The sequence below is a fragment of the Crinia signifera genome, chromosome 2 (genome assembly GCF_055691185.1).
Source record: "Crinia signifera chromosome 2, ASM5569118v1, whole genome shotgun sequence".
Classification (NCBI taxonomy): domain Eukaryota; kingdom Metazoa; phylum Chordata; class Amphibia; order Anura; family Myobatrachidae; genus Crinia; species Crinia signifera.
The window spans coordinates 315,294,707-315,321,362 of record NC_139218.1 but is presented as its reverse complement, the minus strand read 5'-3'; the positions used below and the strand labels follow the sequence as shown (position 1 = coordinate 315,321,362).

Genomic DNA, 26,656 nt, shown 5'->3' with positions numbered 1-26,656 from the left:
AAGTGACTGTTGATCTGTAGAGGAACAGTTACTTGTATGTATTACCTCAGTTGATCAATAAACGGTCTCTGAATTATATTCAAAATATAACAGACACAAATGCCTCAAATAGCCACCAAGTAATTCCTTTGGAATAGTGAAGTAACGAATTACATGATATTGTATTATTAAGTGCCCCCTGTTAGTACCAAGGTGTTGACAGTGCGTCGACCGCCACCACCTGAGGGTCCCTGGTCCTGGCAAAGTAAAGCTGCAGCCAGGGATGCCATCAGATCTATGTCTAGACAACCCCACCGGTCAGTGATCAGCTGCAACACCTGTGAGTGGAGACTCCACTCCCCCGGGTGTTATGAAAATGGGTGATAAGGTCCTTGCATGCTTTTCTGCCCAGGAGGATTGTGGAGACCTCCCGCATGCAGGCCCTGCTTTTTGTCCCTCCCTGATGATTGACATACGATATAGCCGTACCTTTGTCGGACTGCACCTGAATCACATTACAGCAGATGGAAGGCCTGAATCTGACCCTTGTAAATCCTCTGAAGTTCCAGTATTGGATCCCGAACTGTCGTCCCTCCAACAGGTGAGACAACTGAAGCCACCACGCCAATGAAACTCTGGCCCGGGGGGAGGATAGCCGTATCAGCCGATGCATGTGCAGATGGGAGCCCAACCATTTGCATAGGAGATCCAATTGAAAAAAACTCCTGGCTTGGAAACGCCACAAACTTCCCCAACAGATAAATACAGAGATGGACCGAGACCTGGTTCGGAATCAGTACCTCCCTGACCAATTCCTTTGTGAACACCCTCGGTGCTGTGGACAGTCCAAAGGGCAGGGCACAGAATTGGTAATGATCCTCCAGCAGAGCAAACCACAGGTATGCCTGATGGGGTGTCCAGATCGGGATGAACAGGTACGCATCCGTGATATCCAGAGAGGCTAGAAACTCCCCCCTCTTTCCAGGCCTGAGATAACCGCCCTAAATGACTCCATTCTGAACACTTGTAGATACAGGTTCAATGATTTGAGGTTCAGAATTGGGCGCACTGAGCCGTCTGGCTTCGGTACAACAAATAGGTTTGAGTAATAACCCAGACCTCTTTGGGGAGAAAGGACAGAGACAATGACTCTGGTCCATAACTTTTGTAAAGCCACTAGTAGCGTATCCCGAGTAACCTCAGAATCCGGCAGAGCGGACTTAAAAAATCTGCGAGGCGGGAAAGTGACGAACTCCAGTTTGTACCCCTGGGAAACTATATTCTGTACCCAGGAATCCTGGCAGGAAAGATGCCAAACGTGACTGAAGAACAGCAAACCGCAACCCCACCTCTGGTCCCCCCCAGGGACTGAGGTATGACGTCAGGCTGAAGATTTGAAGGAGGCTAGTACTCTGCTCCTGGGAGCTGGCTGTGGTGGTCTATGCTGTTTTCCCCTACCGCTCCTGGCACCATTGAAGGCACCTCTGTGACCAAGCGTAGCGAAACGTACGTCAGAGGACACTGCCAGGACACGTGGTGCACTCACGTGACCGGCTTTTTCTCCCAAGCAGGGACGCCAGCAGCCAGCAGCAAGCGCATACAACCCAGCATAGCAGCACACTTCTCTTCGGTACTCAGATACCACATCGGTGGGGTACCTCCAGGTAAACCACTGGTATTAACCAGTGGATCTTTCTCACTCTTTTCACCTTTATTATTGCTTATTTTTCACTGCTTGCCTAAACGCTTACACCTGTGATACACCATTTGCCTTACATGCTCACATCAGTATACGTATCAGTAGGCATATGACCATACTATACACTGCTGTATATCCCTGCTTTGCTGCGAGACAAAAAACCTGGTTCAGAAAAAAATCCGATGATTTAACACCTTCCCCACACTAATCAGACCATAACCTGGTGCTTATTAGGGGACTAATGAGGATTTCAGTCGTCTTGAGCCTGACCAGGGTCTCTACATTATTCTAATATTTTTGCTGCGCTTTTTTATGCGATTATTTATCTCTTGTACAGGGATCTATTGATTTTAAAGCATACCGAATAAAAGCTGTATTTTATTGTTGAACCTAACTTTTCTGATCTGTTATATCAGGGTGCCCCCACCCAGAGTTTTCTTTTTTTCTCCTCCTCCCTTGGCATTGTTTCATTACAATCATTACTCCGGGGTGCACCACTGACTGTCCCGCACAGAGGCACCACTAGACATATACTGTCTGAGTGCTCTGGGACTTATTATTCCTTCCCAATAGGAACTTAGTCAGTCTATATTTCAGATCTCCCATTACCCTCATTCATTAACTCTTAATAAATACCAGTGCGGATCTACTCCAACTCTCCTCCCCCTCCCCACTCCCCCAAATCACCATTGAAGGCGCCCCTGAGTTACGCCGAAACCTTCCCCCCACAAAAGGACTGCAAAGGATGTTCAGATAGCACCGCCTGAAGTGGTTGCTGAGGGCAGGATGGTGGACTTCCCAGCCTTGGCTTTAGAAATCCAAGCATCCAATTCCCCTCCAAACCACTCCCCATAAAAGGAAGTGCCTCTCCGCTCTTTGGATGCAGCATCAGCCATCCACGTATGCAGCCATAAGGATCTACGTGCTGAGACTGCCATAGAGGAGGTCCTGGCGTTAATGATGTTGACCTCCTTAAAAAAAGGTATCACAAGGACCCTGTGTGGTATCCTGAATGTGTTTTACTTGGGTTGTCATATCAACCAGGGTCTTTCCACCCGCCATGCATTCCTGAATTTGACCCGCCCATGAGTGAACCCGCTCTCGAGTGTGCATTCTCTCCTGAGGGCACATTTCTTTTAAACTGAGCTGTGGGAGGGGGCATAGAGGGGTGGAGCCAGCACACCCTGTTTGAAGTTTTATGTACACAGGCTCCTTTGGACCCGAATTATACCCCATAGTACTAAGTGAATCCCCAGTATCGCTTATGGATGATAGAGAAAAACTTATGCAGATTAGTCTGATGGTGGAAAACAAAATGCTTGATCTTGACACTAAGGGGGGTATTCAATCTTGGGTCACGGCTGTCAAGCTGGCCCGACAGCCGTGGCCCTGTCCCATTCTCGGTCTGCTCGACCGAGAATTTGCAGAAGGGATTCAATGTCCCGGCCTGCAATGGGGATAAGAAGGGGGCGTGGCCGCGAGCTCATCAATTCCCAGCCGTTCTCAGCAGAACAAGCCCGACTGCTTATGAAGTTGGGCTCGTTCTGCCGAGATCCCCTGTTCAATGCTGTCAAGGAAAACAGCATTGAATAGGGCCCCAGAGATTGAATACCCACCTAAAGCAACAGTTAACAGGAAGATTATGAAGATGGTTACATACAATTTTATGTGAATATCTCCTCCATAAGCATGTGAAGTAATTACCCAGTATCCAATTTCTGAGCAGGCTTGTCCCACAACACTTGCAAATCTTTCTTTAAAGATGTGTCCTAGACGTTCCACTCGCTCGGTTATCTTGGTCTTTGGATTAACTGTGCAGTTCTGCAAATAATTCATATATTCATATGATTGATTTGAAGTGGGTATACGGTCAGTCCATAAGTTAAATGTACCAGATTCATTAATTGTGACCAGTGGATGGGATGCAGACAGCAGAATCCCGTGGGGGGGGGGGTATATTTATCCTCTTCACCTACCTACCTACCTGTAGCCTAACCACCCCTTTTGACTTTTTAGTGCCTAACCTACCGCTCACACAGCTTTTTCTTATCCCTGACCATACGTACACCGTAGTGTCTAAACCTAACAACCTATTCAAAACTTTTTAAAGCCAAATTCATACAAAAATACTTCCTATACTGCACTGGGCAGTACCTTAATAAAGAGGTTTCCTGGCCTCATTATACCAACATTCAAGTGTCGGAACTAAATAAAGCCCAAAGTAAAAACAGGGATTGCATATCTAATGCTGCATCACAACGATCCAACAGTCAGCTAAAGGAGGAGGAATGCAGGCGTTTCTGGTACGAATATTCCTATAAATAGATGGATGTCAGAGCATTGACCCACAATGCGCCATTTTCAGCTGTCTGTTTTGTTTTATTGTTTATGAAAATTCCAATGTATGAATCTCCCAATACAAACAAATGTGACCTAAACATGTAATTAAGCTGTCAAAAAGGTTTCATGTTACAATGATCTTTTACTTATTATAAGACAGGCAAATTAACACAAATCTGTTTGGAATGCCTAACAAATACCATAACCCATTGTAGGAGCTCTTTCATTAGATATTTTTTGTCATGTTAAAATTAATTTACAGTACTTTGTAAGGATATCCTGGATATTTATTAATTCCTTAAGGAATCCTTACAGACATTTATTCTAGGTGTTCTATGTCTGATGCAGAAACCATTTATCTGACATCACTCTTCTTTTTTTTCATTCCCATGTGTAATGCCACAGGAGACTATACAGAGTTGTTTTATAGAACATTGATCTAGTGCAGTGGTTCCCAACCTGGGGTACTCTGCAGACCAGTTGGGGGTACTTGAAAATAATATTGGTAATGGCGGAAGATAAAAAAAAGTATTTCAAAGGCAGAAGAAGACCCATTGCCATGAAGAAGAACCATGTTTTGTCACTTACGGTTCTGTCATCAGCATCATCAGTGTCTCCTGGTGCTTTTGCCTGACCAGCAATCCACGGGGAGCTTCCCATGCTGCCCTCAGACATTAGCAAGCAATAATCTGCCCTGCACTGACAGGGGTGGAAGAAGCAGCGGCATTAATCCTACAGGTGTAAGTGGGAACCCTGGCAACAATACACAACCAGCGGCCAGACACGGAAGGGCATGATTCCTGTCCGCTACTCCTTAATATAAGGACATGCATAAGCATACGCATACCGCTCACTTCCACTCCACTCCTAAGTACTGTCTATATTTCAAATTGAGAGGGGGTACTCTTCAATAAAAAGCTTAATCAAGGGGTACGGGAGAGAAAAAAGGTTGGGAACCACTGCTTTAGTGTGTACAGGTACTTCCTATTCAGTCACATGGGCACATAAAATACCCTCAACACCCATAACCCATATATGCTACAAAAGTGTTATACTTTCGTACTTCTACTGTATATTTACCACATATGGGTATATACCATTGTTGGTTCTATTCTGACATTCTTTTGCCAGAATGGATGCGAAACAACCTATTCAATGCAGCGGCCAAATCCGAATGTGGAATTTGGCCGCCGATTGATGCTCACCTGGTCAGCGGTGAAAAAAAAAAAGGCCGGGTGAGCTGCTGCTGCTGCTCACCTGGCGCCATCCTCCCTGCCTCAATCCAACATCTTTTAAAGTCTGATTGAGATTGCCGGAAACAGGATCAAAACCTGTCGGATTTGGCAGAGTTTGTCAAAAGCAGCAGGTGGATTGGTGGTTATTCCGCCAATCCATGTGGTTTTCAACAGGTCAGAGCCTGTCGGAAAAAAACAGCCAGCATTGAATAGGTCAGAACCCCTTCCGACCTAAAAACAGTCGGAAACTGAAGTCTTTCCGACAGACGCTGTTTTGACTGTAATTGAATATACCCATTTAGCAGGCTTTTTGCTCCCAACCATTTTTCTGCTAATCAAATGAATTACTGGTACAAAACGGTCATTTAATGGAGAGGAAAAAATAAAAATATATTTATATAACACAAAATACAGTTGGAACTTGCCTTAAAGTAAGAGTTGAGAATATCAGATGGCGCATCACTGGCTGAATTTAAGGTAACCATGAACTGGTTAATTGTGCTTATTGCAGCTCTTTTATAGAAGACAGAAAGAAAATGGAAATATTAGAAAAATTTAAAAAAATATATATTTTCCGTGCAGTAAACAAATATGTACTAATGTAATATATAACATGCAAATTACCACCGTATTCTATTTCACATTGCATGGAAATTCTGTAGAATGAAAGACTGAAAAATGTAATACGTAAGGAAGGCAATCACAACTAATATTGAGATCGGAAATAAATACATTCTTGGTAGTTTCAATTCATTGTTTATATACGTGACTCGTGTTACAATATAATGGATAAAGGAACAGGGGAGACTAATATTTACCGTAAGTCATAATTTTGCTTGTATTCAAAACCATTATTTGAGGGGGAAGGGGAGAAATCACTAGGACTTATTCTGGCACCCCAGAGGCATAGCACATAACACCCAATTCGGTAGTGCACTTATTTGCAGTAATTCAAAATTTGGCACAAGGCATGCAAGGTTTTATTTACCTCGTACACAATTGAATTCCCCCCAGAGTGTGGTAATTGTTGGAGGAATGTTCCCAGCAATTAATTCTACAACTGAAAGGTCTACCTGTAGTTCACCACAGTCAGGGCTCTATTAACACTAGAGCCGAAAAATAGCTTTGACTTATCACCCAGTCACTACACCACATGGTTTACAAGTAACCTTAACCAACCTAATTGGGTCTACTCAGCATGTTCAAGTGTTAATGGAAACCGAATACTGGTGAACTGCAACCAAACCATTATACCTAAACTGCCTGCCTATCTCCAACAACTGGGAACATTCCACCAGTGATTACCACACTATTTGTCACCTCTCCAGGATGCAGCTGAGATTCTATAGCAGACACTGTGTCTAGTCGGTTAATTTTACAGAAGTTTTGTCACATGACTAAAGTCTCAAGAGAAAAACCCTGGAATGTGAACAATGGAGTTGAGCAAGAATCTAAAGGTTAGAACAAACACTTGAAAGTGCGCCATTGTGTTTTTATGTAGTGGAATTGTGGCATTTAGATCAAAATAAATGGAAAACGCGAACAAAAAACACATTAGGTAAATTTGTTCTGTTTAACCCCCTGCAATGGCATAGGTTAGTGGTGAGGTGATCCATTCCAGTCAAAAGACAGTAATTGTAGGTGCTTGGGGTGTTTTGACAAAAGGGAGTAACCACTTTTTTTTACTCACCCTATAAAGCTGCAATTGACATATACTACGCAAACCAGTAGTTACTCAATCAGAAATGTTACCCAATGCCTAACAATCCCTGATCACAATACACACCCAGGCATGAGGATCTCCTCACACAAGCAACTGCTTTCATTTTCATTTCAGTCTTCTAACTGATCTGTCAATGCAGGATTACAGGAACAGACATAAAACTTATCAGGGACAGGACAGATTTATCCAGGCCAAAGACTTTGTTGTGTATATTATTTCTTGTGTTAAAAAATTAAAAGGGGAACACCAATAAAATGCCTCTTGCGAATACCTTTAATTAATTATAAAAGGTCTGTTGACGTTATCTACTGTTTCTGCTAGGCTGTTTTAGCGGGAACAGTAGATTACCTCAACAGACATCCAGTGGCAGCATCCCACTAAAGCAGTCTTCCCTCTTGTGACCCATCTGTAGGCCACAGTGTACTGCCAGTGGAAAAAAAGTGCAGTGTATTACTGACCACCAGTGAATACATGCCATCTAGCAACTTGATTTAAGTTTCAGTACTCGCAGGTCCTATTTCTACCTTCTTTCAACAATAACAAGAATTTTTTATATTTGTGATAACTAGAGACCGGATTATATGCATTTGCATATTTGCCCGATTTTCAGCAGAAATTGCATATCTGACCTAAATGTCCTGATGGTACATATTTGGCATAGCGCGGTCGGTGCGGAGCGTTCACCCTCACTTCCTGACTTTTTTTTTCTTTATGTGAGGAAACGCCGCTGATAGGCTGACAGAATCGCCCATCAGAGGAATGGATTGAGCGCCCTGTCAGCGCGCTGACAGGCTGTCTACCTCTGCTGACACGCGGGGAATCACTGCGCGCCACACGGGTGCTGAAGGCCCCGAACAGTGGTGCTTCTGGACAGAACACTGACCTCAACCAACGGATGGCAACGGTGAGTGTAACTTACAGCACAGTTTCTGCTGGGGCATTACAGTATGTGCACTTCTGCTGGGGGCATTATGTGCACTTCTGCTGGGGGCATTATGTGTGTTATACTGCTGGGGGCATTATGTGGGGTATACTGCTGGGGGCATTATGTGGGGTATACTGCTGGGGGCATTATGTGGGGTATACTGCTGGGGGCATTATGTGGGGTATACTGCTGGGGGCATTATGTGGGGTATACTGCTGGGGGCATTATGTGGGGTATACTGCTGGGGGCATTATGTGGGGTATACTGCTGGGGGCATTATGTGGGGTATACTGCTGGGGGCATTATCTGTGTTATACTGCTGGGGGCATTATCTGTGTTATACTGCTGGGGGCATTATCTGTGTTATACTGCTGGGGGCATTATCTGTGTTTTACTGCTGGGGGCATTATCTGTGTTTTACTGCTGGGGGCATTATCTGTGTTTTACTGCTGGGGGCATTGTGTGTGTTTTACTGCTGGGGGGCATTGTGTGTGTTATACTGCTGGGGGGCATTGTGTGTGTTATACTGCTGGGGGGCATTGTGTGTGTAATACTGCTGGGGGCATTATGTGTGTTATACTGCTGGGGGCATTATGTGGGGTATACTGCTGGGGGCATTATGTGGGGTATACTGCTGGGGGCATTATGTGGGGTATACTGCTGGGGGCATTAAGTGGGGTATACTGCTGGGGGCATTATGTGGGGTATACTGCTGGGGGCATTATCTGTGTTATACTGCTGGGGGCATTATCTGTGTTATACTGCTGGGGGCATTATGTGGGGTATACTGCTGGGGGCATTATCTGTGTTTTACTGCTGGGGGCATTATCTGTGTTATACTGCTGGGGGCATTATCTGTGTTTTACTGCTGGGGGCATTATCTGTGTTTTACTGCTGGGGGCATTATCTGTGTTTTACTGCTGGGGGCATTATCTGTGTTTTACTGCTGGGGGCATTATCTGTGTTTTACTGCTGGGGGCATTATCTGTGTTTTACTGCTGGGGGCATTATCTGTGTTTTACTGCTGGGGGCATTGTGTGTGTTTTACTGCTGGGGGCATTGTGTGTGTTTTACTGCTGGGGGCATTGTGTGTGTTTTACTGCTGGGGGCATTGTGTGTGTTTTACTGCTGGGGGCATTGTGTGTGTTTTACTGCTGGGGGCATTGTGTGTGTTTTACTGCTGGGGGCATTGTGTGTGTTTTACTGCTGGGGGCATTGTGTGTGTTTTACTGCTGGGGGCATTGTGTGTGTTTTACTGCTGGGGGCATTGTGTGTGTTTTACTGCTGGGGGGCATTGTGTGTGTTTTACTGCTGGGGGGCATTGTGTGTGTTATACTGCTGGGGGGCATTGTGTGTGTAATACTGCTGGGGGCATTATGTGTGTTATACTGCTGGGGGCATTATGTGGGGTATACTGCTGGGGGCATTATGTGGGGTATACTGCTGGGGGCATTATGTGGGGTATACTGCTGGGGGCATTATGTGGGGTATACTGCTGGGGGCATTATGTGGGGTATACTGCTGGGGGCATTATGTGGGGTATACTGCTGGGGGCATTATGTGGGGTATACTGCTGGGGGCATTATGTGGGGTATACTGCTGGGGGCATTATGTGGGGTATACTGCTGGGGGCATTATGTGGGGTATACTGCTGGGGGCATTATGTGGGGTATACTGCTGGGGGCATTATGTGGGGTATACTGCTGGGGGCATTATGTGGGGTATACTGCTGGGGGTCATTTACTACTTACTAATTGTATGCTGATTTAAATAAAAAACTATAAAAATGTCACTTTATTTTGTATTTTTTATTTAGCATATTTTGACGCTTTTCATGCATATTTTAAGTATTTTTCATGCATATTTGCATGCATATTTCAAGCTTTTTATGTTGCATATAATCCTGTCTCTAGTGATTACGTAGCTGGTAGTCATGTTTGAGACACAACACATTCATACACACACACACACACTCAAGAACACTGAGTGGAGACATATGAATCTCAAAAACTAGGGTCAATTGAAAAATAAACATGACATATTCATGATCAGTAGCACAACATTAAATCAAAATTGACTCTTAAATCACTGGCAACAGATTGACTGTTCCCCAGTGTAATCCGAACTCCCAGAACATAAAAAGGACAATTCACCTAATATCAATAGCTGACCACAGCTCTTCTTATAAGTCTAGCTAATCCTTACTAGTGATACTCTAATCCAGTGGTCGCCAACCCATCGCTCGCAAGCTACTGGTAGCTCTCGGCAGCGATTCGGGTAGCTCGACCACTATCCGCCCACCCATCACTTGCCCCTTCATCACCTGCTGCCGCCGCATTCCCCTGAGACAGACACTAGAGGTCATATTTCATCTCTAGGGTCAGAGCACAGCGCTAAGCACTCCCGAGTAACGCTGCAGCTCTTTTCTAAATTAGTGTTCACGCTGCACCCTGCCTGTTTGATGTGCGGTACTGTGCGCCCCTCCGCTCCCCCCACTACCACCACCGCACTGACATGACTCTGTTGTCCACTGTCACGGGACCCGGAACAAGCCGCCCCCTCGCCCACAGTTTGCCAGTCTGAGTCAAGGTAAGGAAAGGCAATGCGGTTGCTATTTATAACATACATGCACACGATCATGCCATCCGCCCGTTTGCTTACCGGTCTGATTCGCCGGAACATGGTATGGGAAGCAAGAAGGGGGGCTACTTTAGCACAAACATGCCTCCGAGTTCCACAAATGGAGATGCCCGCCTACTGCATCTTTCCTGCTGTCATGGTGCCGGGAGATGCTGTGCGGGGGGTACGGTGCAGGGGTCACTGGTGCTGTGAGATGCTGTGCAGTGGTGCAGGGGTCACTAGTTTCAAGAGATGGTGCCTGGGTCAGTGGTGCTGGGAGATGCTGTACAGGGAGTATGGTGCAGAGGTCAGTAGTGCCAGAAGATGTTGTGCAGGGAGCGCGGTGCAGGGCTCAGTAGTGCCAAAAGAATTTGTTCTCAAAATGGGCAAAACCATGTGCACTGCAGGTGGGGCAGGTGTAACATGTATAGAGAAAGTTTAAATTTGTGTTAGTTATTTTGTTTCTGTGCAGGGTAAATACTGGATGCATTATTTTTACACTGCAATTTAAATTTCAGTTTCAACTCACCCCACTCAAATCGAACTCTCTGCATGTTACATCTGCCCCACCTGCAGTGCAAAGTTATACTGCGATCAGATCTGAATAACGGCCAATGTGTCAAGGGCATTTTTTGTCTTTTATGCCGATTTCTTCTTTTTTTCGATTTTAGTAGCTCTTCAGGCGATTTATTTTGTCTCGAGTAGTTCACGCCCCGAAAAAAGTTGGAGACCACTATTCTAATCTAACCACAAGAGCATCTCTGGGTGGCCAACAGAATTTTCTCCTGTAGCCTCATGCCAGCCACATACACCCCAATTCAAAGGGCAGTATTCAATGAGAAAAATTTGCCGTGTTTTATGGCAAGTTTGTGCTTTTCTCGTGTTGGACGGAGAATTTTGGTCTCAAAAAGCGAACAACCCTATTCAACATGCACTTCTCGCCGTCTTTCTAAGTGATTTTCGCCGTGTCTCTCCGTGTAGCAATTCTCCATCTTTTCATGGAGAAGTGGAATGTGAACTTTCAAAATAAAAAACAGAGCAGCCAGCAGGGGGCCGGGAGCCGTGAGCCGCTCATTAGATATTCATATATTCACTGCACCCGAACATTACATATGCACGATCGGGTACAGTGAATACCCGGTCCCCTGTTGGCTCTCCCGGGGGGCAGCCTGTGCTGCCTGGCTCCCGTGGGAGCCCACCTCCCCCCCACATCTCCCTGCCTGCCACCGTCCCATGGCTCCCTGCAGCGGACGCTCGTCCGCTGCAGGGGTTAAGATTCGCCGCAAGGGGAAACTAGCCCCTCCGACATTGAATACTGGGAGAGCGAGTGGCAGCCAGCCCTCCGGAACACAGCGAGTGTGCAGCGAATCCTAAACGCTGCACACGGCAATATTTTACATTGAATACTGCACATTATGTACTTCCTCGGCCAATTCATCAGATCTAATCACAATTTAAATTTAAGTTTTCCACAAATTAGCTTATTAGATCGGTTTAAAACCTGGTCAGCTAGAGACCACATAAGAGTTGGTGATCGATCAGTCGATCAGCCGACCAGAACCATATTATGGACTATATTGAAAAAAAAAAAAAAACTAAAGAATTATAAAAGCACATCTACAAGGTAACACCATTACATTATTTAAGAATGCTACAATATATGATCAACTTGAAACAGTCAAAAAAAGAGACCTCTACACAGCAACTGTAGAGAAAATCTAAAAATGAAACCGACTTTAGTCAGCTCGTTTAAATTATTTATGTTGGCTTGCTGAGGTTACATGAGCAGTGTGGTTTAGGCTTTCTCCATGAAAAGAACACCTGAGCAGTAGGGAAAAAATCATAATGTAGACTTTCAGGTGCACAACACTGTGCCAAAATTGTGTGGGCAGTATTTGAAAAAATACAAGTTGTCCCAATATAAACTCTGGCACCCACAAAGATCAACTGAGGATTGGCAGGGTTTGTTTTGTGCTTAACTACATTAAATATGTTTTATTTTATTTACAAAGTTGTTCCTAAACCTGTCTAGGCAGGGAGACTCTTATTTAGGAACAAAACAACTGCTAGCATTAGAAAGTGCAAACCAATAAAAAAGGTAACAAACACATGCTTATTACAATAAAACAAAATTGTTTTCTGAAATCAAAACGTATCCTTCAAATTTATTCTCTGTACCATAGAATTTAGTAATTACGACCAAAATGGTTATGGGAATGCACTGTAGTATAAGAAGGCTGATAACTGGTAGAAATAAGATTTACTCACCTGATCGGTGTCTGTGGAGGTATCAGAGGAGCTTCATCAAAACTATTTTTCTGTGGCGTTCTCTCATGTTCCAATCTGGCAAAAAAAAATACATCGATAAATAAGGCCATTCTGTTATATGTAACACTACATGCATTTGCACGCAACTAAGAATGAAGACATTTCTCAAACAAAAAGGAACTTAAGCTGCCCATACATGGTACAATTGTTTGGTGCAATGAGATGCTCGCTCCCGTCACACATCTCATCGCACAGCTCAAAAAGTATGTGCTTAGTGGTGTCTGTTTTGGCAACTCAATTATTATATGCAAAAAGTATCTTTTAATATAGAATTACACATGTATGAATGTATTATGTTTGCTTAAAAAGGTATTGCTCTGTTGGAGGTAAATCTTTGCAGTGAATGTTAAATATTGAAAATCAAAATTTACATGTAAGTATAGACCTATATAGAATTAATCATTATTTACCTGTACAAGTTGGTTTATTACAAAAAAAGGCATAACATAATATTCAATTATAGCATCAATAAAATGTGTAAAAAAACACAATGGTAGCAAAATAAGTGATCAAAATGAGTAATTCCAACCAACAAAGCTCGCCCAAAGCACATTTATTGGGTTAGTCCCTAAAAACTATTAGTCTAAACAATTAGTTTGAACAATCAGCAGTTTGACAAGGGGCAAAGTTGAGGTTCTTAAAATAATTTTTGGCCAAATAATATGGCACCATCTACCACACCCGGGTCGGTCCCTAACATAGGGATCCGCTCAGCCAACTTAATTCTACCTCAAACCAGTCAGAAATAGCACTTTCAGCATGAAAATTGAGGCTCATGTCCACAATTTAACCTAGTCAATCTTACACACTGTCTGCCTCATCTATGTTGACAATATGGGCTCAATCTAGACACTATAGACCTTCTATACCACACACACACACACACACACACACACACACACACACACTACATGCTGCTAGAATGGCCAGTCTGATGGCAGAAGTCAGGTTCTTACATTGTAACTGAGAAAAAAAAAATAGATCACCCTGGGGTTACAAACTGTGTTATTATCGAGCAGACCTAGAGAATAGCATACCAGGGAGCAAATGCTGCAGATATGCAACTGTGTGGCTTAGTGTCCATCTCTCATGAAGAACAATAGAAAAGGCAGACATATGGTAGTGGTCTGATTATTGCTTTCAGCATGCAAGATTAAGTAAACAGCATATACCTCCCCCGTTGCTTATAATTGTTAAAACACATTGCAAAACGAAATAACCATTGAGGGGTAAATAGAGTATCTCCCAGAAGGAGCGGATGGTATAAGGGTGGTTAAAGTGGCAAGGGAGCACTCATTTATTTATAATAGGGCCTCAACATCAAGGGACAAGACTGCAGCATAGCCACCCAACTGGACTGACACTTGGGGCACAGAATTACAAAACTGATCATGTGCAGAATATTGGCATAGTGCTGGATGATGGCTTGACACTTAAACATCAGATACCAGTCACATCTTTCTATCATCTGAGGAACCTAGCCAGAATTAAATACTTAATTTCCTCTGAAGATCTGCCAAAAGTCATACATGTATTTGTATCATCTGGAACTGCACCGATTTCAGCTGGTACAAAACCCAGCTGCCAGGCTGTTAACCAACCAGCCCCGTTCTAGCTGCATAACTCGCATTCCCTTCACTGGCTGCCTGTAAAATGGCGAATCATTTTCAACATCAACTTTCTGAGTTTCAAAGCCCTACATGACCAAGGCCCAAGGTACTTGAAGCAACTTCGAATTCCATACTGTCCCACCCGATTACTGCGGTCTGTAGATGAAGGACTTTCAGCAGTACCTAGTACCTCCCGTAATTAATCTGGTGGTCAAGCTTTTAGCCATGCAGCTCTGCCTCTATGGAACTCCCTTCCCAACACAGCAATTTGTGTTATATTGGCAGGATAACTAGAACACTACCCGCTTCGCATCATTAGTGAGGTGAAAGACGAAAGGAAAACAAGATGTGTTGACATCTTGACCCCATCCAGCAATGACACTTTGTGCACACAGCGCAACAGCATGTGCTGACACACTGTCTCTGCCTGCCCAGCTGGCTGTACTGTGCATGCGCATGATCTTGCTATTCCCACAAGATCTCCTGCACAGCCCAAACTGGTGAGCTCAGCCAGGGACAGCGGTGTCCCTGCTGTAGAGGACAGAACATCGCCACTCTACAGCTGTTGAAATCGATATATGCAAGTGTCAAAATGATCAGCACTGCTGTTCGTACATTGTCCTGCATATCGGAGGAGTTCTAGCTTTTAGATAACAGCGCAGATCTGGACAGGGGCCTATATGCCCAAGTCATTTAACAATCGCTGCCTCATCATATAGGGGCGAGAATCAGTATCAGCGCGATATCACTTTTTCCCCTTAATACATCTGCCCCATGCACTTGGATTCATTTGTATGTTGCAAAGGACTTTGTATAAAGCAGCTGATAAAGCATAAGATGCATGGCGAGGGTTACCCATATGAGACCTGTTTTTTACTAGGTCCTGCGGACTAGTGTTCCGGTGCAGCTAAAGGGCCATTCAGCATGATCTGAGGATAGGTGTAGGTGGGTGAACTGAACAGTAGACATGACCGATATAGCAATACATGTGACTCAATCCACTAACTCTAAAAGGTCTTTTTCAGTATTACCAAAATATTGTACTTTAGTCTTTAGCATGCTTTAATAGCATGGTTTACATTTCCTAGCCAATCATATCTATATATAATTATTGAATAAAACAGTTTGGTAGCACCATTCACCAACAGCAATAGTGGTTCCAGTCATGTGTGCAGACTACCACAGTCTCGCTAAGGATCACAAGATTTATGATGATCAACAAGAGCTGGATTGTTTAAGACCTTAACGAAGAGAGAAATAACCCGACTCCACAATTTACCTTTCCTGAATATCGACTTTCAGAGTGTTCTCATTTTCCAAAAAAAGCCTTGCATCTATGTCCTTGTTTCTCTTATAAAGCTCTTCGTACTGATTTGAGATTACATCAACCTGAAATATAAACATTATGTTGTAAGCCATTACCAAGGCATGCCGGCTGAAAGCAAGGAAAGTATGTAAAAGCTACTAGAAACATTTGGCTTATGGGCAAAGTTCAACTTTAACATGAAAAAAGTCACTTCTGGACTAAAATAATAACCATTCACACACATATCTAGTCCAAAATATAAACCATAAACAGAATGTGTTTGAAGAATATATGTTGCAAAGTACAGTAGGTAAAAGCACAAGGTTTAGGATGATTTACCACTTCTTCAGAGATAGTAATAATGACACAGTGGGCCAGATGTATCGAGCTTCAAATGGTGTCAATATGGAGAGTGATAATAACCAGCCAACTGACTCCTAACTGTCATTTTTAAACTCTAACAGTTTGGCTGGCAGTTTCTAACTCTCCACTTTATAATTTTTGTGAAGCTTGGTGCATCTATCCCAGTCTGTTATACGATAACTTAATCTAGTACACCTTTTACACCAGAGGTTGGACCCACGATATAGCCGCTCCAGTCCAGGGTGGGGCACGGTGTAAATGGGCTGAAGACCCAGCAAATGTTCAGGGTCGGACAAGGGGCTTATCCAGGGCTCAGGGTGGTGTAAATGGTCATTAGCCGGGTTATTTGGCGGGGAGAAGGCCGCAAAGAGCTGATTGGTGCTTCTATGGCTCTGGAAAGTGAGGTCATCTGCCAGAGACCCGCACAGGGCACATGACAACGCATGGAGCATCGCAGAAGCAGCAGCGTTACCAGGCTGTGTGCAGCCTGTACTCTACAATACAGCAACAGTCTGTGCTGGAAGCACTCTCCCCAGTGTGTTTACAGCCTCATCTGCAGCAACACATGCTGGCTGTCACGCAGTGTGTCCCACAGCATCACCCTCAGCCTGACTATTTGGCAGACCACAAACCTGACCTGTACCATCATGTCCATGTCCACTACATCCAACTGGTCTGATAAGGAGGTACGTGAGCTCTTGCAAATCAGGGCAGATGAGGGGATTCGGCGTCAGATGACCGGCACCGTTCGGGACGCGGTGGTGTATCGCAATATTGCAAACTTGCTGGAATCCAGAGGTATCCATCGCACGCAACAACAGGTTGTGAAAAAAAGTAAAAATCTCTACGCAAGCAGTTCAATAAAGTGACCGACCAGAAGCGCAAGAAAAGCGGTGCAGCTAGGCCCAATTGGGTGCACTATGACCTGTGCTACAGTGCATTTTGGAACACGGCACTCTGCAACCGATTAGCCCTGCCCTCCTCCATAGCACCACATTGCAGCCAGACAGACAATTGCCAGGACAGCCATGACGTACCGACTACCCAGCAGTCCACGTCATTCTCACCGGCTTCTGAAGCCACGCAGATGTCAGCACACATGAGCCCGGCTTCACCGCTGCTGTTTGGTGATGATGGTGCAGCAGAGAATATGATGGATTCTTCAATGCATTCAGACAGTGTCCAAGCAGCCATAGATGATGTTGTGGAAGCAAACCGTCAGACGGCACTCCCCAATCAAATCACTCCATTACGTTCTAATTGTAAGTAGACATTCTATATATTTAGACCCATTTCACATAGTAAGGTTATTGTAATTATGCTGACTAGCAGTGCTTGGTATTGTAGAGTGGTCATCGGCACTATGTTCAACTACATACAACACAAGATAAGGAAACCATTGAACAGATGTCTAATAGATGTAAAAAGATGTAAAAAAAAGCACCTTTGCACTTTTAACCTTGTTTACACTCTCCTCTTTTTCGTTATGTGAAACCCCATTTCATGGAATTACAATAACGAGAGATGGAAGTCTGGTGTGCAAGGAAAATATTTACCTTTACCAAAGGAAATAAGGTATTTTTAGTTCTGACATGATCTAACAACAAAAAATAACAAATTCCATTAGATGCAAGTTTGTTTAATAAAATGTGTATAAATCACTTGAATGCATTTCTTGGGTGCGGGCCAGAAAAGTACAAATGCCTATTTGCGGTACTATTTCCCTGACTTTTCTACAAAACAGGATCTATGAGATATGGCTGAAAGAGTGGGGAACCCAGCCTGGACCCCCAGAAAAATTAGCACCTGAGATAGCAGGACCGTACAGAAGTGTTAGCCACCAAAACTAAAGTACTGGAGGTTTTAAAAAGGCGTCAAATGGATGATTTTTTTCACATTTTATTTATAGGGGATAAACTATAGCCAGCAAGTGTTTCTCACCAGTCTTTTAATATTTCTAGGTATTTTTCAGCATCTTAACACTGTTCACTTGATATTTCACCGCTGCTAATGTTTGCACCAGAGGCTATCCTATTAGCCCCGATGCCTGCTATAACATATGGAAGTCAGAAACTTCTACCCAATCCCATGTCTTTTCACCCAATCGCAGGTCCATTTTCAGCTGACAAAAAAGGGCCAATAATTGTATACAGGAGATAATGATCATCAGTCATTTATACCAAAACACCGGGTCGCACCCAGGTTTTTCGACCCAGCTTCAAGCCGGGTGTGACCCAGCATTTGGTCCCTTTAACACCATCGCTCCCCCCACCCAGCGCAGGTGGTTCCTGAGCGGCCGCTTTGAGATGACATCATCTCCAAGCGCCTATCGGCACCGCTGGGAATTGGAGCGCTGCACTAGCGCTGCTGGGCTGCCCCCTGTCCCCGTGCACCCCCCAGCACTCGTCCAGGAGGTGAATGGATGCCGCACACAGACGTCCATTCACCTCCTCCGCTGCTGTCTGCAGGGTATAGCAAATCGCAGCGGAGGCTGTGTGTGGTCGCTGCGGTCCGCAGGTTTTACGTCCCCCATTGATGTAAATGGGAGCCGGGTCTGATGACCCGGCGTACCCGTTTACACCGCCCTCTACCCAGGTCAGTACCTAGGTAGAAGTCCCGTTTACACTGCCGTTGACCCGGGTCTTACCTGGGTTTTTGCGGCGGTGTAAAAGGGGTATAATTGAGAGATCCAGCTGCTTTTAATTGGTTGACGCATCATCAGGGCTAACAGGATAGCGCCTTATTTCTCCAAGTGCAGCTGCCTTTTTCTAAAATTTGCATTCATGTACGCAGAGTGCACCTGAGCCACTGCACGATAGTCTGAGTACCAAGCTTCTGTAATTACATCTAATATTTTACACACACACACACACACACACACTGTTGTGTGCCTGAGACAGGGTTCGCAAATACATGCTATAAACGCATATTTTACTCCAAAATAAAGACCAGGGACTCACTTTTTAAATAAAGGGCAGGTCCCCTGGGACGGGCTCTGCTCAGTTTGGTCACAAGTGTAGTTTTTGCTGTCCCTCTTGCAGCGAGGACTATGAGCAGAGGAGGAGCAAGAACCAGTGCTTCAGGCGGGATACAGCCAAGAAGGCAGCGGGTGAGGAATGTTGGGCCTCCCAGGTGGCTGTAACTACAATAGGGGATGGGACGGCAAGATGGGGATTCCAGCAGTGCAGGAGGTGGTGAGTGGAACGGCTGATATTGCGAGACCCGATCCAGCGATACATGCAAATCACCCCAGACAGGCAGTGAGTGTGGCAGGTCAGGCTCCCGGGTGGCTGTAACTGCAGCGGCAGAGGGGATGGTGCTGGCCAGGAGCGGCAGGCACGGAGGACAGCAGCAGCAACTATAGAATTATGTTATGTTACCTTTTACAGCTATAGCATACCACCATTCCCGTGTGACCTGGCTGCTGGCTCCCCCACTCAGCTTGCCCCTTCAGTTCATCTAATCCCCCATCACCTCACTCTCCCCACTACATGCCCTCTTGCCACCCCATTACACTATCACATCTAGTCACCCATCACCTCCTCCCCTCTTGAGCCCCATCACCTCACCTCCTCTAGCCTCACTCCAACCCTTCTCGCTCACTGTCACCTCTCCCATCTCCACACCAGCACTCACCCTCATCACTTAACCCCTTGATGGCTAACCTTGACACTCCAGATGTTTTGATTAGGTAGGAGATGAACTACACATCCCAGCATGCTCTGCTCCAGTTTAGCTATTTTGGCCATGCTAAATCTGATGCAGAGCATGCTGGGATGTGTAGTTCAAAAACAGCTGGAGTGTCAAGGTTAGCCATAAAGGACTTACCCCCACCACATAACCTCGCCCCCCACCCCTTCTCACTCTTATTCCGACACCCTCTTTGTCTCTCACTTTACTCACTCTTGATTCTAAATCCCCCCCTTGCTCAAGAGGCATTGTAGTGACAGTAGTGTGAGTGGAGAGGGTTAACTCAAAGCATTGCCATGGGACAGACAAACAGTGGAGTAGGACCCCAACTTTATATAGTATGCGGTCCCAGAGACCCACATTTTTTTTTTTTTCACTTTTCGTGATCACTGAGAGCATTTTTTCATTTGCAACGTTAGTACTTTTAGGTAACTGCAGAATAAAATGGACACCGTAAATGGCAAAATACTACGCGTTCATACAAATATATTCACTTTTACCTTTTAATTAAAAAATGATACATACCTTTGGTAATTCATCAAAATAGGAAATACTTGTGGAATCCAGGAAGTCAACAAAACTAGACAAATAGACATTTTTCACCTAAGGACAAAAAGGAAATCATACTGTATAGAAAATATAAAAATTTAATTTGAACAGACTACAAATAAAGAGCCATTTGACATTACAGACTCATCTGTAAGAAATGTGGATTCTAGGATAATGTAATATGCAAAAAAAAATAAAAAATTGGGCAACACATCAAATTATGACTAGCTGCATTTAGGCTTCTAGATAGTAATACTCAAAGGAAAAAAGGTATGTAAAGAAAAAGAAAATATTTGTATGCACAGTATCTTCTATTCACAGGTATATAAATCTTTACTTTGTAGACCTTGACTTTTATAAATTGAAACGCGAGTACAAAGAGGATGCTGGGAGTTCTTCTATGTATCTATAGATGCTGGGTGTAATTCTATGTATCTACATAAACAAGGGATTCCTATAAAAAAAATTTAAAAAATATCACTACTAATTAAAGTTTACAAGCTTTCTGTTAAAAGTAAAAAATATTTTAAAACTTACAGAACCTAGAGCAAAAAAAAAAAAAAGTGACCAATTTACAACAAACTAAACACTTTTCCACTTCTATAAACCCCAATAATGTAAAACTAGAAACCTTTGATCAAAATGTTTAATGTAGGTCTCACATAGATTAACCGCAAATGGTTAAGACATTTCTTAAATAGGTCTTATAATTAAGTCAGTAGTAATCCCTTATCATCCTGCTTCAGGAAGTGTGTAATTTCCAAGAAAAGGAACAGTCCAAGCAACAATGGCCACTGTTCCACAAGTGTAATGCTATAATATATTGCAGAGAAAATACCTGAATCTATCCATTTATATCTGTGGAAAGAACCGTTTATACTTCCTCAGCCAAAAGTAAACTGAAAACAGGGAACTTCTTACCTCATCAACTGGACATTCGTTTTCCTTACAAAGAGCCTCTATGACTCTGGTGTCAGACAGCTGTGACGAGCGTGTATTCCTGTTCTGACCACGGCGGGACGCACGGGTTGCTCCATTGACAGCTGATCCATTCACTGAGCTCTCTGTGTTCAAGCGATAGCAGAATTAGTACATTTATTAAACCACACATAAATAAATGTAAAATGTTTTATTCAGAAATAAACCCACTTTATGTCAGTTTAGTCAAAGCCATTACTTACTCATAAAAACTAAGAAAAGAAAATAACTCTAAGAGCGTACTGTAATATTAATGCACAGTGAATCTCTATTTAGAGATTATAAAAATAAAATAGACAGTGAACAAACATACATGGGCACTTGCAGGCAGGTTATTATCGCCCAGTACAACCACAATGCACAGCTTGAATATGCACAGTGAAGTTCAAGCATGTTATAGTATATAGATGTGGGTCTATATCTAGGACAACTCTGTTTCACAATGTGGTTATAAGAAACAATGCAGCAAACTCGTTTAGTGATGCAGAAAAAGAAAAATGCAGCGGCACACTCAGCACTAATGGGGGTATTCAAAAAGGTCCCAAACTTTTTGACAGTTAAAAAATTCAGAACTTTTCGCCGTTTTTAGGCTGAATTTACATTCGACCTACTCAAATAAAGTGGCGATTTTTCCACTGTTGATAAACACGTGGTTTATCGAATTACTCGCAAATACTCATGTGTTTGTCGAAACTGCAAAAGTGGAAACCTGATTAAAACCTATCTGAATAGCTAGCCCAAAACATACCCCCCAAGACTACTGACAGTCAAAATAAATGGTTATAATTAACTGGGGGTTCTTAGAACATGTTTGACCAAAAATGTAGACAAATCCACTTCGTCCAGATGAAGTTAATGAAATGGGTCCCTAACATGGACATTTAGGATGTGCAGTCCCTTTCCTTTAACTCATTTAGGGACTCAATTTCTGTATTTATGTGGACACGAAGCAGACGCCAATTTCAGTTGAAACAAATAAGTGCATTGTGATAGAGCAGAGTCAAACTAACAAACTAGAAATGGTAATTGCTAATGCATGAAAACCTGAATGCATAAAAGTGGCCCTGTGGAGAATTAAAGAGCCAGTAACGTATGCCCCAGGAATATTACAGTGATGTTGCTGGCTATTATAAAGTCATGAGGCTACACACTGGTTTGTAGACCACAAAAGGAATGCTTGCACTGTGTATGTTGGTGGCAGCTACTCTTCAAGGCTTGAAAGTACCAACTACAGAGGGTCAAATTAGACGAGTTTTACATTAACGGACCATTATAATTATTATTATTATATATTTCTCTGTTATTTTGCAGGCCAGAAGGTGCAGTATATTTATGCTGAGGTAATGCAAAGGGATTTGCTGCTCATGGGGGGTACAAACATTCCATCCCTTTCTTTTAATGGATCACTTTTACATCTTGCAGCAAATGTGGATGGGCACTGCATAAATAAGGTCTTGCCAATGGTGGATTGCATTGTTACCATATCAAAGGACAACATACTATAGGGTTCCTTAAGAATGTTTGAGGGCGATCGCTTGATAAAGTATTCCAGGACACACAGCAGCAACTGGAAGGAGATTACTAGATCATCATCCATTTGTAATATTTTTCCTGAAAATAAAGAGAACACATGATTAGTAACACATGTAGTACAGAAACATGCAGAGACATGGTTAGTGTGCGAGCGTAGACTACTAGCTCACTGATCTGGGCAGACAGTCAGAGAGCAAGAGGTGTGATCCACTTACAACAAAGCTATATGGTCTGAATGCATTTTTAGCCAATGAATTTACATTGCCATTTTCAAATACATAGCATTATAATTTAGCAGCAAGTGCAGAACACAGGTTCATGAATTACCATTACGTATCAAGCACAAGTACAATGGTTTTAAACAATGCTTCTGCACACTCCAGCCCCATAAACACTAGGCGATCCACAGTGAGGTCACCAGCAACCACTCAACATGTAGGTAGTTGGCTAAATAGCCAAAAACTGACCGGCGGTAATGATATTCAGTGTACACACACCACGATGGGCCCTTCTGAGTGAAATCTTTTAAAAAGTTGTGTAGTGTGTGTGGGGATTAACAAGGTGTTCTAAAATGTCAATAAAGTTGCTCTCACCCAGCCCGGCGGGTGGGTACGGAAGTCAGTGGGAGGGTGCAGGTGGCAGCAGACTGCACCGTGTAACCTGCTGCTCACCCGGCGCCATTCCCCCTTATTCATTCTGGCATCTTTTCATGTCTGATTGAGATTGTCGGAAACATGGCCAAAACCTTTCAGTTTTGTCTGTGTTCTGTCAAAAGCAGGTGGATTCAGGCTATTCCGTCAATCCACCTGGTTTTTGGCAGGCCGGAACATTTTCGATCTGCTGGAAAAAAAACCCAGCTAGCACTGACTAGATCAGAACCCCTTCCAATCAATTCATGTCGAAAACGGCCGTCTTTTCGGCAAGACAACAGTTTTGACATGCATTGAATATACCCCGTAAGTGTGTACCCGGCTTAAACCCCTAATGACTGGGCTTTACGTTTTCTTATTATATCATTATTTAAGCGACAATTGAATATATGAATGTTTTCTTTTGACATTCCATTTAGGAGGTTTCGGTTGGAAGTTTACTGCTGGTTACTTCTAATGTTTTACCAATATTGTCATGTACTACTTTCTGTGACTTTTTTTTAATGACACATAAAAAAAATATATATATATCAATTATCTTGCACCCTACCACTAGCCCCCCCCCCCCTCCCCCTTCCAAAACAAGCAAAAAGAAAAAGTAGTCTTACCTTTGGCCAAGACGAATGTGATCCAAGAATCCTTAAGTATTGAAGCTTTATTAGGGCTTGTGCTGTTCCTGCGTGACACAAACACCGGATTAAGTTGCACAACATGTATTTACAGTAATGAACAAATTGATTTGTTACTATGGGGGGGTTTTCAATCCCAGGTCACGGCTGTCGATCCGTCCTGACAGCCGTGACCCTGGCCCGTTTTTCGTTCTGTTCCACTGCAGATTGCCAGGCGGGATTCAATGTCCCAGCTGCCGATCGGCGAAAAGGAGGCGTGTCCGCGTAAACGGCCGTGGACTGTCAATCAAAACGACAAAACGTACCAGACTGCTTTCAAAGTAGCATTGAATAGGCGCCCGCAGCTATTTCCAATCTCAAATAGCGGCCGGGATTGAATACCCCCTATAACTCATACTAGATTTCCATTGAATTACTGTAAAACAAAGTTTATGTTCACTTAAGAACCACTGCCCATACATTAGGGCAGTGGTTCTCAACCTCGGTCCTCAAGTACCCCCAATGGCAGGGCTCGACAAACCATGGGGGCCAGGTAGACACAGCGACCAGATTCTGCTTCCTGGCAACCAGATTTTTTGGTGGAGGACGCAGAATCTGGACGTAGCAGGGTGCGCTTGTCACTGTCAGAACAGGGATATTTCCTTCCCCAGGAGACCAGCAACCTCCAGCCAAGGACGGATACAGATCGCGATCGCCCTCATTGCCCCCTCCCCTCGGACACAGTGCTGCCACACCAGGTGGAGGAGGCAGGGTCTGCATGCACCCAGGCCCATCCGATATGCTGAGCCTCTGGTGGTGGTGGTGGTGGGGGGAGCTGCTGCTACTGGGCACTGGCGCACTGTACAAAGCGAGGTGCATGCAGTAGAAGGGCAGCAGAGATGATGCCTGGTGATTGTTTCCGCCTGATTGTTCCTGTGTTAACCTCTAAGCACTCAGGCAGCTGCCAGCTGTGCTGGGAACGCTGGGGTATTTATAGGCACACTGGGGGTTTGATTAATTGTAGCGCTGCCATTGCAACCTTGCTCCATGCAACCTGCTGCTACTGCTGAGAATGCCAGACAGAGGTGCCCGTGTGACATTCCTCCAGATGTATGTATTCTTGGAGTGTGACAGCCTGCCAGCTTTGTGACTGTATTCCTGCGGTGTGACATTCCTCCAGAAGTATGACAGTTTTCCTGGGGTGTGATACTCCGCCAGATGTGGAGGTACTCCATCTATGTGACAGTCTCCCTAGCGTGTGTGCGTGTGAGACAGTCCTGTAGTTGTGTGACAATCCTACAGCTCTGTGTCAGTTCTACAACTATGTGAGTGGCATTTGTTTGCCTACAATACAGCCCTAACCCACCCTTTTAATACAAGGTGCACAGGTGTACTCGTCCCTCTCTGACACTTCCCAGGTCACCCGGCAGTGGTACTCATCACTAACTGACACTTTTCAGATCACTCAGATTTATTTATTAACAGTTTCTTATATAACGCATACATATTCCGCAGCGCTTTACAGAGAATATTTGAACATTCACATCAGTCCCTTACAAGAGGGACTGATGTGAATGTGGAGCTTACAATCTATATTCCCTACCACATGTACATGCACCAACAGACATTCTAGGGTTAATTTTTGTTGGAAGCCAATTAACCTACCTGTATATTTTTGGATTGTGGGAGGAAACCGGAGTACCCGAAATAAACCCACGCAAGCACGGGGAGAATATACAAACTCCACACAGTTAGAGTCATGGTGTGATTCAAACCCACCCATGACCTCAGCGCTGTGAGGCAGTAAGGCTAACCATTACACCATCCGTGCTGCCCAACAGATGTACTCATTACTCACTGACACATTTTCAAAGATCTAACTTGTGCATCTGTGAAGAGACCTGGAAAACGTGCACTGTGAGGACCAACTTTGGGAACCACGGATATGGAGCACAACATCTCTTATTTTGTTTAGCATTTGTGCACCTTTCTACTGCTAGCTACACACCTGACTGATTTGACAAACAGCACTAGCGGAAACTAAAGGATCATCCAAAATACATATGATTTGAGTGTACACAATATTTATTTTTTATGTATTAATTATATATACCCTTCCCCAAAGGCAGGTCATTATGGCATGTGGTATAATGCATTATGTATGGCATGTGGTGTAATCTGGGTGCGTTACATTTGTAATAGGAATTTTCAGCACAAACTGTCCCTATGTTTAGTTTGTCTGGCTTCAAAACTTTCATCCTGGCTCCTATATTTTAAAGAAATTTGTCGAGCCCTGCCCAATGGTGTGCAGTCATTAGATCTACAGTGTCTTGATCGACATGGTCAAAAGGTTAACTATTGGGCGACATAAAAAAGGGCAACATGGAGGTTTTTTATTTTTATTCTGAGCAGACATGTATAGACAGGCGGTATTTCATACAGTACCATCCACTAAAGCGTGGAGGAAGAATATAATAGTGTGCTGAGCGTTGACGGAGGTTAAGAACCACTGCACTAGGGC

The 26,656-nt window shown here is 43.9% G+C and overlaps 1 protein-coding gene across 2 annotated transcripts in view; it reads right to left on the bottom strand.

Annotated features, from left to right (window-relative positions):
- Positions 1-26,656, bottom strand: part of RB1 (RB transcriptional corepressor 1) — a 190,407-nt gene that overhangs the window by 147,599 nt on the left and 16,152 nt on the right. For both annotated transcript variants that reach the window (XM_083169010.1, XM_083169009.1), the window contains 8 exons: positions 24,136-24,203; positions 22,845-22,955; positions 21,288-21,430; positions 20,343-20,420; positions 15,738-15,847; positions 12,789-12,863; positions 5,679-5,766; positions 3,383-3,499 (listed from right to left, as the gene is read on the bottom strand). In XM_083169010.1, coding sequence (XP_083025136.1) covers positions 3,383-3,499; positions 5,679-5,766; positions 12,789-12,863; positions 15,738-15,847; positions 20,343-20,420; positions 21,288-21,430; positions 22,845-22,955; positions 24,136-24,203 — 790 coding nt within the window. The remainder of the gene's footprint in view (positions 1-3,382; positions 3,500-5,678; positions 5,767-12,788; positions 12,864-15,737; positions 15,848-20,342; positions 20,421-21,287; positions 21,431-22,844; positions 22,956-24,135; positions 24,204-26,656) is intronic.